Source organism: Podarcis muralis, chromosome 3, assembly GCF_964188315.1.
Source record: "Podarcis muralis chromosome 3, rPodMur119.hap1.1, whole genome shotgun sequence".
Lineage (NCBI taxonomy): Eukaryota > Metazoa > Chordata > Lepidosauria > Squamata > Lacertidae > Podarcis > Podarcis muralis.
Window position 1 is genome coordinate 45,453,441 of NC_135657.1, and position 15,608 is coordinate 45,469,048.

At 42.3% G+C, this 15,608-nt stretch overlaps 1 protein-coding gene across 5 annotated transcripts in view; it reads right to left on the reverse strand.

Moving 5' to 3' along the window:
- The window catches only part of MTR (5-methyltetrahydrofolate-homocysteine methyltransferase), a 72,550-nt gene extending 63,871 nt beyond the window's left edge, over positions 1–8,679 (reverse strand). For 2 of the 5 annotated variants that reach the window (XM_077925770.1, XM_028724098.2), the window contains exons 1-3: positions 6,053–6,206; positions 5,226–5,437; positions 474–563 (exon numbers count right to left, since the gene is read on the reverse strand). In XM_077925770.1, the coding sequence (XP_077781896.1) occupies positions 474–563; positions 5,226–5,437; positions 6,053–6,191 (441 nt within the window). In that variant the 5' untranslated portion in view covers positions 6,192–6,206. The other 3 variants (XM_028724099.2, XM_028724097.2, XM_028724100.2) reach the window with 3 other exon arrangements.
- Positions 8,680–15,608: the final 6,929 nt, after the last annotated feature.

The window sequence follows — 15,608 nt, forward strand, 5'->3', positions numbered from 1 at the left end:
AAGAGATCACCCAGCCTTATAATTAGGCACTGGCTTGGCTGCCTATTAAAACTGCTTCCAGGGGATCAGGCATGCCCCCTTAACACTACTGCCTGCAAACTTTTCTTCTCTCAGCAGAAACAAGGGACTGCAGCTGCTGACCTTGAGCTGCAAACATACAATGGAGTACTATGGCTGCTAATCCTTGCACGTTCTCTCTCCTACTCATTCAATCTTCATTTGCTAGGCTGGGACTGGGATAATCTTTCATCAGAAAGAAGCAAATAAAAACTACGTTACCTATAACGTCTCAGACAAGTGTTGCTATTTTTAAGATAGTCCCATGATTGTACATGGCACAGTGCAGAATAAAATAAGCAAAAGGGGCAGGCATGTGCCCCATCTAAATTTCAACAGGGGGTGGCGAGACAGCCACGTGAAGGAGAAGAGCTAGAAAACCCAACCTTGATTAACAAGAAATTCAAAATTCTTACCAGATGTTCAAGGCCATAGTCAGCTTGTGCTATTCTGGTGCTGCTGAAAGTGTTTGTCTCAATGATATCAGCACCAGACACCAAGTATTCCTGCAAGAAAAAGAGAATGATTAGGGGGTTTCTTTGGGGGGGGGGGGAGAACAAGTTGTTTTTCAAATGCAAGTTAAGCCTCTTTACAAATGTCAAACAAGGAATTTAAGCTCTTCTACAGTCCTTCACAGTAGAAGCCCATCTGCTCTCTGTATTTAAAGTAGTGCCATACCGCTTTAAACAGTCCTGACTTCCTCCAAAGAATCCTGGGAACTATAGTTTGTTAAGGGTGCTGAGGGTTGTTCAGAGACCCCTATTCTCTTCACAGAGCTAAAATTCCTCGAGTGGTTTAACAACCAATCCCTTTTCCACACGGAACTGTAGTTCTGTGAGGGGAACAGGTTTGCCTACCACTCTCAGTAAGTAACCAGGTGTAAAATAGGGCTTTCTCTCATCACTTTTAATTCTGCAATTAATCTTAAGAGATTAGAGGGAAAGCTTAAAAAGTCCTACCATCTGCAAAGTCAGCTAGTGCCTTTTCATTATTTGAACAGCAGGAGATGAAAATCTACCATATATTATGTAATTAAATTATAACTGAAAGTGGCAATAGCAGTAATTCCTCTTGGGTACTCACGCTGTTCCCCAAAATGAAGACACTTCAGTTCCTTAAAGAAATGTGCATACTTCTTTCTAGACTTGGAAGTACTGATGTGACTGTTTAGAATATCAATATAATGATGTGGTACGGTTTAAACCCTTGAGATTTTCCTCAGTGAAAAATAAAAATAAATGAGGACAAGGGTAATTAAAGCCAATTATATTTTAATCAAAATGCTAGAAGAGAAATTCCCAGCTTAGATTTTCAAGGAAACTTATTGATAAGTGACAAGGTTTCTCTAGACGCAAACACACTTTTCAAAAACTAAGGTTGAACTTGCATGATTATTTATGACAGGAAATGACACAAAGAGGGTTGGGAGACAGATTGACCTCCCTTCTCTGGTAATAACTTTTTTTCTTTTCTTTTTTGCAAATGCATCCCATGCACTTCAATATTTGAACAGATGCTTACCCTACAGCAGATGAAACCTTGCCTGTCAACTGGGAGCCAGTAACATATATAGATTTGCAAGTGGGCCTTGAATCTGCTGCTTGTCTGCCCCTTTCCCACCCCTGAGGTGGCTGGATTGTCCAGGTGAGACCACTCTCAGAGGCTTCAGCACACATTTCACATGCAGTGAGAGGGTGCAGAGAACACTATTGTGCAGGGGCAGCACTACATCAAGGCTACACAAGCAGTTACCTGGGAAGCCTAACTTTGGCAGGGTGCCATCATCACCTGCACCAACACACACAAGACAGCTTCGAGGTCTCTCTTTTGGATATTCCCCCCGCATTTGCATTGGTTTCTCCTCTGCTGGACTGAATAGTAGCAGCAGACCCCATTCAGTTTCAGCATTTGTCAACAATAGTAGAAGCAGCAAATGAGAGGTAGGGCATGGAGATATTTTTCCATTTTTTCAGTAAGTGATGGTGTCAGAAGGGATGGGGAGGATGGGAATTTGATGTTGCAGAGCTTAAGTTTCCTTCTCCCCCCCTTATTGTTTTTTTTTTAAACACAAACACCAAGTTGCACTGTAACATATAACACATTTATCCAACACATATTCCCCCATGTCCTTATCCCAAGTGATTGGAGTGCAGCTGGAGGATGGATGGCGGTTAACAGACTGAGGTTGAATCCTGACAAGTACTGTTTTTGTGGGACAGGGGCTGGGGCAGGTCTGGGGGTCTCTCTGGTCCAGAATGGGGTAACTGTGCCCCAGGAGGACTAGGTGTGCAGCCTGGGAGTCATTTTGGACTCACAGCTGTCCATGGAGGCACAGGTCAATTCTGTGTCTAGCGCATCTTCTACCAGATCCATCTGGTACACAGGCTGAGACCCCACCTGCCTGTGCACTGTCTTGCCAGAGTGGTACATGCTCTGGTTATCTCCTGCTTGGACTACTGCAATGCGCTCTACATGGGGCTACCTTTGAAGGTGACCTGGAAACTACAACTAATCCAGAATGCGGCAGCTAGACTGGTGGCCAGGAGTGGCTGTTGGGATCATAGAACTCTGGTCCTAAAGGATCTTCATTGGCTCCAAGTACATTTCCAAGCACAATTCAAAGTGTTGGTGCTGAGCTTAAAAGCCCTAAACTGCCTTGGCTCAGTATACCTGAAGGAGTGTCTCCACCCCCATCGCTCAGCCTCCATCACTGAGGTCCTCCTCCAAAGGTCTTCTGGAGGTTCCCTCACTGCACGAAGTGAGGTTACAGGGAACCAGGTACAGGGCCTTCTTGGTGGTGGCACCCTCCCTGTGGAACACCCTCCCTTCAGATGTCAATGAAATAAACAACTATCTGGTTTTTAGAAAACATCTGAAGGCCGCCCTGTTTAGGGAAGTTTTTAATATTTGATATTTTATCATGTTTTTACTATTCTGCTGGGAGCCGCCCAAAGTGGCTAGGGAAACCCATCAGATGGGTGGTGTATAAATAATAACATTAGTAGTAGTAGTAGTAGTAGTACTAAACTTAACAGGGAAAATAAATTAACTCTATTCTCAGAGGTGCCATACGTTGTTTCCCTATGTTCTTAGCTATTAAGCAGCTCAAATCCCTAGTTTTCAACCTTTTCAGCTTTCCCAATTCACCCCCCACAACATACATTTTCCCTGCCTTTCAACCTGCCACTGTGTTGCAGATCTTTCCATCACCTGTTTTTTCTTATAATGAGCCAAATCCTCTTTTCTCTTCTCATGTCTGCTTAGCTTCCCCCCTCTACCTAGCGATGCTTCTAAATTGGAGGCTCCTAGCAGTATCCAATCAAGGCTCTTCCATGGTAAACTGCATGTGAAATTGAAATTGAGTGGCAGGTACTGCACTTTGTCTGCATGTAAACCTCTCAATATTCCACCCACACAAATGGGCTGACATAAGTGTGTAGGTGGGTGAAATTCAATTCACTCAAGCACGCCATTTCCAAAGCACTTACTCTATCACCTTTTAAAATGTACACTCAAATATTTTTGTATTTACTGCTATTGAACCATTACGCAAGTAGCTTTTTTAGGAGTTGGAAGTATTTTATTGCTAATTATAGAGCAGGGGGGATAAAAAAACTGTGCTAAAATGGAAGACAGCATGTTTCATTTTAATAATCTAAAAACATTACAGGGAACCAGGCGGTGGGTCTTCTTGGTAGTGGCGCCCATCCTGTGGAACGCCCTCCCAGCAGATGTCAAAGAAATAAACAGCTATCTTACTTTTAAAAGACATCTGAAGGCAGCCCTGTTTAGGGAAGTTTTTAATGTCTGATGCTTTATCATGTTTTTAATATACCATTGGGAGCTGTCCAGAGTGGCTGAGGGAACCCAGTCAGATGGGCTGAGTATAAAGTAATAATAATAATAATAATAATAATAATAATAATAATAATAGACATAAGAAGATCCTGCTGGATCAGGCCAATGGCACATGAAGTCCAGGATCCAACCAGGCAACTGTGGGAAGTCCGCAGTCTGCAATAAAATGTTTTGTTTTATTTTATTAAAGCATCAAATACTTTAAGAATTTCTTTTGAAGGTGAAAAGATTAAGAGAATTTTAAAAAATCAATGAAAAATAAAATAGATGCAATGACAGAATGATACCAAGAGACCAGGCAATACTGCAAATGATTCAAGGTAGAGATGCATGGTAAAAGAGTTATATGCCAAACCACATCTCATTAAAAAAAAAAGAAAGAAGGGTACTGCTAAGATGGGTAGCACCTGCAGAAGTTGCACTACCCTATCATTCTTTCCACTGGAAACTTCCAGGCTGAACTACTGCAATGCATTCTACATGGGGCTGCTCTTGAGAAACTCCAGTTGCTGCAAAATGCACTAGCTCAACTGCTTGCCAGGGCAGGGTATTGCAAATATGCTGCCCTGCTGCTGAAAAAATTGCACCGGCTGCCAATTAGCTACTGGACTTAGCTCAAGGTGATGGTTTTGGTGCATAAATACAGCTTGAGACCATGATATTTGAAAAATCATCTCACTCCTTATATATCCAACCAATTAAAGTACTATGTTCTGCAGGTGAGGGCCTCCTCCTGCAGATACCATCTTCATAGGAGGTCTGTTACACACAATATAGGAATCAGGCTTTTAGTGCTGTGGCACCTACACTTTGGAATGCTCTCCCCTGGAATATTAGACAGGTGCCATCTCTGTTGTTGTTTTGGTGCCTAGTGTGAAGACCTTACTCTTCCAACACGCATTCCTAGTCTACCTCTGTACTGTAAATGTTTTAAATTGTTTTCTCACTTGTTCTTTGCCACCCAGGGCTCCTTCAGGAGGAAGGGCAGGATATAAATTTATTCAGTAAATAAAAAACAACAAAACAATTCTGTAAAGAATATTCAGTGAAATCACAGTCCATTCAAACTGATAAAAGTTTTTCAGTCCAATGCAGTGGGGTCTTATTGGCTGTTACAATTATCAAGTTTTTACTAAAGAAAGAGAAAGTATGCAACATACTCAGCAATTACCTCTACATACATTATAATTCACACAAGTTTTTCAGCAAAAGGAACCATGATAATTATTGTCATCTAAGTTATCTGCATATGCCTTTGCAAATAATCAGTATTCTCCCAGTGAAATCCTCATAAAACAAACTATACTGACCTTGTGAATTTTGTAGATTATGTCGGGCTGAGTTATGCTTAAAAGATCATTGTTTCCCTTTAGCGGTTTCATATGATCCTTAAATTCTTCACCTTGAAATTGTTCTTCTGTTAAGTTATGTTGCTGGATCATGGTCCCCATGCCTCCATCCAAAACCATAATGCGTTCCCGCAAAACCATTTCAATTTCATCTTTCAGGCTTTTCTTCGTAGCTGTGTTAGGAACAGGGTCAAGTGAGAAATGCATATTCAAAGCCAGGGTGGATAAAAATCAATGATTTTTAAAAAATAATAATCTATTTTTTTTATTTAAATCGGATTTTTAAAATCAGGATTTAAGTTTTTCATGTGTGCTAAAACTGAGTAAATTTAAAAAAAAAACCAATTGTTTAACCACATCAGTTAACAAACATGGATACATATGATATAAAGTTATTGTTTTAGTTCAATAAATTGTTTAAATTGTTATTAAGGAAATGATTGTTTTCCTTCTTCCAATAAAGTACAGCAGAAAAATTATCCAAATATAAACAATTAACTTATTAAACTTCACAATAATTTCATAATTATCTGTCTATGTATTTCTAATAGTATAACCAAATCAGTAATTTTTGATATAACTGTAAAAACTACTCCAAAAATTAATTATTCCAAAAATGAATCCTTCATCTGGTTGTAAATATTAAGGTTATACCTGCAAGAATGAGTCTTTCTGTAAATAACTGATTAAATCAAGTCTTCTTGACTAGTGATTTAAATCAATTTGATTTAAATCAAATCCACCCTGTTCAAAGCAATCAGCAGTATCCTCTATTGCAAATATCATACCCTCTCCTTTAAAGAATTGTACAGTAGAACCTCGGGTTGCGGAAGTAATCCGTAACAGAGGCACGTCCGCAACCCACAGTGTTCGCATCCTGAAGCGCAGGCACAATTTGGCCCATTCCGGTACTTCCGGGTTTCCCATGGTCCACAACCCAAAAACACGTAACCTGAAGTGTCCGTAACACTGTATGACTGTATACTATAGAGCTAGATGTAGAACCAGCTCCTAACTCAGCAGCAATGCTTCTCCCTGTGTTCTTGCAAGCCTGTAGATTTTAGGGCTTGTTTGGTTGAAGACTAACAGTGCAGCTCTACCATGCTGTGATATATCCAATGTTAGTCATACTCAGAGTGGACTTTTTGAAGTTATTTTCAATTTCTTTCAATGGGTCTACTTTGAGTATAATCCTCTTTATCACCCATGGAGTGGAAAGAAAGCATAAGTTTCTAATTACAGTAGTAGGTAGGCATTTTTGCACATGCTCTGTCACACTGTCAAGACATTCAGGAGAGATTACCAACAATTGTGAGCTGTTACACAGCACACAGGCCACGCCTCCCCTACATGATTTTTAATCTACACCAGTCCTTCTAAAAAATAAATCAGCTTCCTATTGAGCAAATGGCATTAAGAGGTTAGGTCACCACACAAGAGCAATCACTGATAGCCCTATCCCAACAATGTTCACTCTGAAGTCCCACCAAGTCCCACAGGTAATTTCAGTGAGATAAAACAGTGAGATAAAACAGAAGTTTAGAAAACCACACTGTATCCAAACTGGAATGCACAGTTTTACCCTGCACCTAGAAAAGATGCTTGGCACATTGTGTCCCATGTTAATTTAAGAGAAGGACAGCACAACTATACAGGGATTTCTTCAGCTCCCATTAAGAAAGCATCACCATAAGACAGAGGTAAAATATGGCACAGAACCTATCACCAGCATTGCACACATTCAAAACAATGCAAAACACGGGGGGATATGTGATTTTCACTGAACTAACCTTGTTGAGTCTTATAACATACAGGATTTTGAGTCATTTGGGCCCCTTCAAGGGGCAAATTTTAAAGAGAATGAACTTTTACCTATACAAGGAATAAAACATTAAATGCAAAAACCCTACTCACTTTCTTGAACTTATTGAGGGTTACTTCTAAATAAACATGCACACTACAGATTTTTGAACAACCTTCAGTAACATTGTGGACTATTAAGAAACCCTGGGATTCATTTTAATTCCCATTCCCATTCTCTATGATTACACCTAAGGGGCAAGTTCTATGAACACTTGCAAGCCTGCTTTGTTTTACTCTTTAAGGCTTATACAGATTTAGTGGTATATATGAAGCATGGACCAAAACATTTACATAGCTATGTCGTAAAAGATGTTAAGTCTGCTGGTCCTGCTTTTTTATATTTCTTCTGTGCCTCCCAAAGGTCCTTTAAAATACTGCAAGATAAAGTTCTCTTTTGAAACCCAAGGCATGTCAATCTAAGACACCGGCAACTAAGAACCACGTTGGACCACAGTACATGTGGTTCCCAATAACATGTGTTAACATGTTTTTCCTGCTGCCAAACACACAGACATATTTAGAAGGCAAGTTACTGTGCCTCTGAATAATGTCTCACAGGGTACTAATCAATACAGAAGATCCATTTATTGCCTACTATCCATTGTCCAGCTCAACACATCCAAAGGTTATTCAATCCACATGCTTTATTGCATCATGTTCTGTCCACCACGACAGCTACTAAAGAGAAGAAAGTTATAAAAAAAACACCACACTATTAAGTCTAACTAGGGGAAAAAATTAGGAGTGGAAGGCAACTAACTTTACCCTCAGAGCAGACCTACTGAAATGAAGGGACCGAACTTTGTCGCGCTCCTTAATTTCAACAGGTCTGCTATGAGGCAAAGTTAGCTGGAAAGAGTTACCCCCCCCTAACTTCATGTTCTGCACCCAGAAACCGCATGAACTATCATCCATTACGTTCTCAGCAAAAAATATCCTCTCTCCCGACACACCGTTAAAGCCTGCCTCAGCGACTACTCTCTTCCCTTAAGTGGGAAATAAAACTTTGCTGCACCAGCTGCAGCGGGACACGCGCGCGCGCGCGCTCCAACCCCCCAGACCCAGCGGGAAGAACGCGAGGCCAGGACCCAAGCTGCGCACCGCGTGACCTGGAAGCTCCCGGCAAACAAACACGCACCGTCCGACTGCTGGCCGCCGGACTGATGAGGCGGCTCGTGGATAGCAGGCGACATCCCGCTCCGCGCTCGCCTTCCGACACCGCAAATGGGAGAAGAGCCCCAATTCGCTGGCTGGGGAGGCCGTAGGCAGGGCAGGGCGGAGAAGGCGCCTGCGCGTCATCCGGGTATTGTACCAGGCTTCCCTTCTTCGCTCGCTCGTGAGCTCCTGTTTTCGCCGCCTCAGCTGTGAGGAGAGGCGGAGCTGAGCGGGTGGACGGCCTCTCTGTGTTCGGTTTCTCTGTCTATTAAAGGCGCCCTCTTTCCCCAATGGCTATTGGTTTTTATTCTTCTCTCCCTTCCCCGAAACCACGTACAGTACACAGATTTAATAAATGAATCAGTGCTGGATTTACGTATAAGCTAAACAAGCTATAGCTTAGGGCCCCACTCTCATGGGGCCCCCCAAAAAATTAAAGGAAAAAATCACTGGATGTACATTTCCAAAATATAACAGAAAAAAACAACTAAAATAAAACCTAATACAGCAACAGTGTTTTGTGTTGTGTAGGCTCCTATGGTGTAAGTAATGGGCCCTGCCTGCTAGCCTGCTCCCTAAAATATCCCTGGTTTGCTCATTTCTATATACAGCGGTACCTTGGTTCTCAAACAATGCGTTCAGAAGTCTGTTCCATATAGCATATATTCAACACAAAAACAGTGACAATTTGTTGACAAAGGACAGCTGGACATATAAAGGGCCCCATTACCGTCAGTAGCTTAGGGCCTCATTAAATCTAAATCCGGCCCTGGTTCAAGGACAGGTTCCCAGAAGAGGCACCATGGCCTCAATCCGAATTAGGGGGGGGAGGAAACGCTAGACCTCTTTTGCAAAGGATGCAGAAATGTTGAAGGGGCTCCATGTCCTAGTTCGGCTTCCAGCACTTGCTCTACGCACACCCTGCTCCAAAAGAGTGTGCCATGTATTGGTTAGAGCGTCGGGACCAGGACCTGGGCTAGCAGCGTTCAAATCCCAGCCAGCCGTGAAGCTCCCTGACCCTGGGTGACCCTGTGCCAATTGCTGCCTCTCAGTCTAAGCTACCCCACTGGGTTGTTGTGGGGTTTAAATGAGGAGGACCGCCTTGAGCCTCTTGGAGGAAAGGTGGGGCACAAAATAAATAAAATGAAGTGTAGCATCTTGCTTACGAAAGCTCATGCCCCCCAAATTTAATATGTTGCAGGGCTGTGTTTTTACACTACTGATGAGTGCATTTTAAAATGTAGAGCTTATACTTAGGTATATAACTCTTGCTGGGCTGAGAATTGCTGTGGTCATTTCCCATCCCATCTACTTACTATTTTTTCTCTTTTGCTTTAGTGCTCTGAATGCTGGATTGTTTTTATTTCTTCCAGGAATTAGTTTGTAGAACTGTCCTTGCCAGTTTCCTAATACTGGATGGATGGATGGATGGATGGATGGATGGATGGATGGATGGATTGACTGACTGACAGGTCAGACTGCTGGAAGCAAAGGTGGATCTAGGGAAGCACAACTGTTGGGTCGCACCAGGTGCAGAGCTTCTGGGGTGCCGCAACAGGTGCCACAACTATGAAATCCAATGGAAGGTGGGGGGACAGATTTTGGCGTCGCACAGGGCACCACTGAACGTTGAGATGCCACGGTCCACCACTGCTGGAAGATGGGAGCCAGTTTGCTTCGTACTGAGCAGCTGTACTGCCTGCACATTTCCCCCTACACCTCTGTGCATAAAAGTTTAGGTAAGCAAGAAGCATCTCAGTTCAAGGACACATTCCAGCCTGCCAGAAACACTCAAGGGGAATACAAAGCAGGGCTGGTAAGTGGTGTGGAAAGTCCCAAGGACAAGATATCTCACATCCCTGGTTTAAACTAATGTGCAAAGCGGGCCTAATTCAGTTTCATGTCCTGTGCATATCTACTGTAAGATGCATGACAACTCAAGCAGGCCTCTTGTTTGTATTTTATATTTAAGTCAACACAATCTCTTAATAAATTAAGTAAGTTTGCTGGAAGGCTGTCATTGGATGAGTAGCAAATTGATAGAGTCATTAGCTCTAAGAGAAGGACAATGAGCCAGTGTGGTGCAGTGGTTAAGAGCGGTAGTCTCATAATCTGGGGAACCTGGTTCGCGTCTCCGCTCCTCCACATGCAGCTGCTGGGTGACCTTGGGCCAGTCACACTTCTTTGAAGTCTCTCAGCCCCACTCACCTCACAGAGTGTTTGTTGTGGGGGAGGAAGGGAAAGGAGAATGTTAGCCGCTTTGAGACTCCTTAAAGGGAGTGAAAGGCGGGATATCAAATCCAAACTCTTCTTCTCTTCTTCTCTCCCATGTAAAATCTTGGCTTCTTGCATTCACTGTGAACTTGTATCATGGTTCTGGTTAACCTATCTGTTAATTATGAAAGTATCAAGTTGTTATTTACTCTGAAGAGCAATATCTTTCTTGGCACACACCCCCAGACCTCACTCCAGATCACTGAGGCACAACCTACCATATGGGCAGTTTTTGAGAATAAGGGGTAACTGTTCCACAGAAACTCATTTTGTATGTGAATCTCATGTTACTGAGTAATCAGCTACTTGGCAGTGGCTTACAGCTTAAGTAAAGCTTCACAGGTTTCATGACCTGATCTTTGTCACTGATAAGGGTGCATATATTTGAAGCTATTTGAAATACTTCTTGATCAATGGGTGGGAGTTTTCACTTACTGGGAGCAAGTCAAACTAAAATTATTACAGGTAGGTAGCTGTGTTGGTCTGACGCAGTCAATATATATATATATATAAATAACAAAATTGTCCAGTAGCACCTTAGAGACCAATTAAGTTTGTTCTTGGTATAAGCTTTCATGTGCATGCACACTTCTTCAGATACGAAGGGGAGATACGGGGAGAGGTATCTGAATAAGTGTACATGCACACGAAAGCTTATACCATATATATATATATATATATATATATATATATATATATATATATTTGCTTTCGTAGATTTTCACGGGTACAGGAATGCAGGTTTTGGTGTCCTCGGGTATCTTCCCGTGTAAAAGTTGGGGTGTCTAGGCGACGTTTCGACGAGGTCTCACTCGTCATCTTCAGGCTGGTGCTTTCGGCTTCTTGTTACTGGAACAGAGCTCTGTTCCAGTAACAAGAAGCCGAAAGCACCAGCCTGAAGATGACTAGTGAGACCTCGTCGAAACGTCGCCTAGACACCCCAACTTTTACACGGGAAGATACCCGAGGACACCAAAACCTGCATATATATATATATATATATATATATATATATATATATATATATAAAATTACATTTATATCTGTTATAATGATTCCATATTCTAATGATATACACACAACACACACACATGTATTTGCAAGTTTGGGCCTTTGATGATACAGAAAATAACAATATATTAAAACACTTTGCTAAGTTTAAATACTAAGGAACTCTCCCTAAATAGTATTGGTATTTGATAACCAAAGATTATTCACCTACAAAACCATTTATATCTGTTATGAGTTTTGGGGAGAGGGATCCAGCAAGTGTTAAAATGTAAGCCAAGCTAACTTTCTGTGTTGAGGTGATAGCCTGGGTGATGAGGCATTAAGGGAACAAAGGAAGTGGATATGTGTAAGATGACTGTCTACTGGCTGGTAGTTAGAAAAAGGCAAAGGCAAAGGTTGCGAGGTAATGGTATGACCTAGAAGTAGAGCAGCAAGCTTGGGGGAGAGAGTCCGAGCAATGCTTGAGAGCAATGTTTTATTCCTGTTGGATCCAAGGCTGTGGCTATGACAGAAACAAGACTGTTTTCTGATGTCCATGCTGGGAGCCCCTCCATCGCAGACTCAGATTGCATATATGTAAATAAACCATATATCATAAAGACACCACAATCTCTGCTGTGACTAATTAACCCAGAGTAAGGATTTGGGAATAAATACCTACAAAACTGACATGGACTGGAGATGGATGACTCTGTCCATCCCTAGATATAACCCTTAGGCAGGTAATATTTTATGATGCTCTAGAGATCATAGGGACGCGGGTGGCGCTGTGGGTAAAACCTCAGCGCCTAGGACTTGCCGATCGCATGGTCGGCGGTTCGAATCCCCGCTGCGGGGTGCGCTCCCGTTGCTCGGTCCCAGCGCCTGCCAACCTAGCAGTTCGAAAGCACCCCCGGGTGCAAGTAGATAAATAGGGACCGCTTACTAGCGGGAAGGTAAACGGCGTTTCCGTGTGCGGCTCTGGCTCGCCAGAGTAGCTTCGTCACGCTGGCCACGTGACCCGGAAGTGTCTGTAGACAGCGCTGGCTCCCGGCCTATAGAGTGAGATGAGCGCACAACCCTAGAGTCTGTCAAGACTGGCCCGTACGGGCAGGGGTACCTTTACCTTTACCTTTTAAGTGCCTGGAACCCCCAGAATTTCACACTGTTCAGAGACTGGGGTGGCATGCAACATATCTAAATAAGAGAAGGACAAACAACAGGAGACCTTGGAGTAGATAAATATTCTCTTTCAATAAAGGCTCGAGGTTTTCCATTTATTTAGATTCCAAAAGAAATTGTATTAAAGAAAGCACTCAAATCTAATTTATTTCTCTGACTGTGATTTTTAAATATAGTAAACTTACAATCTCCAAAACATAAAAACAAGGCCAGAAAGATTAAAAATATGGGAGGGGCTCTTTGATTTTTCTCTGCCCCTTAATTTACCACCGCATCTCCTTCCCCTTGCCTTTTATTCTCAGCTGTCTCAGAAGCTGAACATAAGTCTAGGTGAAAGAGAAAAAGGCCTAGAGGAGAGAAAGAATCAGCGTGTGGCAGACTGGTTGAGCATTCTTCTCCTGTCTTCTCATTCGCCTTTGCAGACGTCCTCCCCAGGCAAGTTGAAAGTTATGTCAAAGGAAATATGTGTGTTCGCTGGCATCCTATGTAGTTTTACAGTAAAAAATATGCAAGACACAGCAAGACGATGAGCATCCCATTGCAGGAGAGAGCGCAGCATTAAATCTCTGCTTGTGTTTTTAGTGTAGAACACCAGCTGTCATTTGCCCTGCAGTCTTCTTTGGGGATTAGAAATCTCCTTCATGGATCAGAAATCACATGTCAAAGGCCATTTTCTGTTGGTGTTGGCAGGCTTGTTACTGTTGGGTGAGGATGCTGGATGGCTCAATCACCCTGTGGGAATAATTCCAGAAGAGGGAGGCAGGGAGGCAAAGATCACCTCAGGGCTTGCTCTCTGGCCAGACTTTTATCTCCCCACCCTGAGTGATCTACCATCAACTGCTCTGGGGAAAGGATTTTTAGTATGTTAAAATTGCTTATTGTGTTTTTAAAATATGCAACTTAATTATAATCTGCCTTGGAAGAATTTGTATCCTGAAAGATGGGATAGAAATAATTGTAACAAATGAATAGAAAATGGAAGATCAGTTTGGCAATGCATTCTTCAGGGGGGTAGTTTTTAAAACAAGACAAAACTATCATGGTTTCTGGAGCAATCCTTAGCTCTGAGTAGCTCGCTAGAGTGATGTGGAATGGACAATTTTCCAGTGCTTTATTTTTCCGTGGAAACTCTTCCTTAAGTTCATCAGGAAAGACGACTGGATGCCAATTGCATATACAGTATTAGACAAGTTTCAACATTTTTAGCTTCATTAACTAAATACAAGTAAAATAAACTTGCTATATTAGATAACTGTCTAGAGCAGGGGAGTCACACCCAAGGGCCACACACGACCCTCAATGCCTCTTTTGGCGGCCCTCAGCAACATTTGACACCCCTCCAGCCCTTGCAATGCCTTCTGAAAGCTGAGTAAGCAAGGCGCTAGCCTTTGGGAAGGAGGAAGGAGGGCTCTGACAGGATCCTAGAGTCCTTCCACCTTTCCAAAGCCTGGTTAGCACTTTCCCAACTTTGGGGAGGAGGTGGGAGGGTTCTAGGACCCTGCCAGGGCCTCACAACACCTTCTCAAAACCCGGCGCCTCCCTTAGCCAGCTTTGGGAAGGCAACCCTATTCCAGAAAAACCACAACACTAACTCATTATTATGTTATGAGGTTGAACTGTCTTTGTGATAACACACCCAAGCATTTATGCTTATATGCAGTTGGACAATTCAATTTTTATGGGCTTAAAAGTTACCAGTTATACACCTGCAAAATGGGAGCCAAATTGATCTTTGTGTCAAGGCTGGGCTGTTATATGCAAATAGTTCATTCTGTAGAGCTCCACATATTCCTTTGCAATGGAGGCTGGTGACACTAAATGCAGGTGGTGTGGACAGGGCCCAAAACCTTTTCAAGGGCTGTTGTAATGACCAACCTGTGTCTGCAGGAGGTCTTAAAGGGGAGCTCAAATCCATCCACTCTATGGTGATAATTTTGATTGACTAAGGGCTGGCTCTCACAAAGTAATTGCCACCATGTAATGGATAGTGGTGGACCTGCCACTATGCCATTCTCTGATGGAGACTCTGTGTGTGTAAACTGGCACCTCTGTGTGGTGATCTTTCAAGCAGTGCCAGTTTATACAGAACCAACTTTACCTCACAGGTATTTATGTGGGAACATTTGTCAAATGTGAATAAGTCATCAATATAGTGTGGTTAAAGAGCATATAGTATTTGCCATTGACTGCATATTCAACATGATTCCAAAGATATAGCCTGAACAGAATAATAATAGGCATAGCGTGGTTGAACTTGATGTATTTTAACAAATATACTGTCTTCCCAGTAGCTACAAATAAAAAAACCCTACCCCACGGCATTCTTTATAGATGGAGTATTGAGGATGAACTGGAGGCATTTTATTCTAAGCTGAGTGTGAAGAATTTCCTTCTGATAACTGCAGACACCTGTACACTTAGATTGTGTTTGAAACGCAAACAGGTGCACCATATCATGTGTGTAACAGATGCTAGACTTGGGGTCCTCAGATACCTCTCTTGGCACCCTCCACCCTGCCCTTTTAAACATTTTTAATATGTCAATGAGAGTTTTTTCCAAATGTGCCCCAACTTCCCAAAACGCAGGAGACCATGTGCTGCTTCATGCTAAAAACAATGTGTAGGGTCTACCCAACTCTCCTGAGTCAACACCTTTGTTGAGAAGGAGTTTGCCACCACTCCTTATGGTCAAATTATTACTTATAAGCATAGTTAACATTTTCTATGTAAAAGAAATAAAAGGTGGTCAAGTGGCTTGCTAAGTAGAGTTCTCCAAAGGAAATCAACTAAATTGGGAGAAAAATTGGGGAAAGACACCAAGTATATCTAGTTGTGCATTGTTTTGAAGGTATACTGAATGAATCTCCACAACTAAATCCA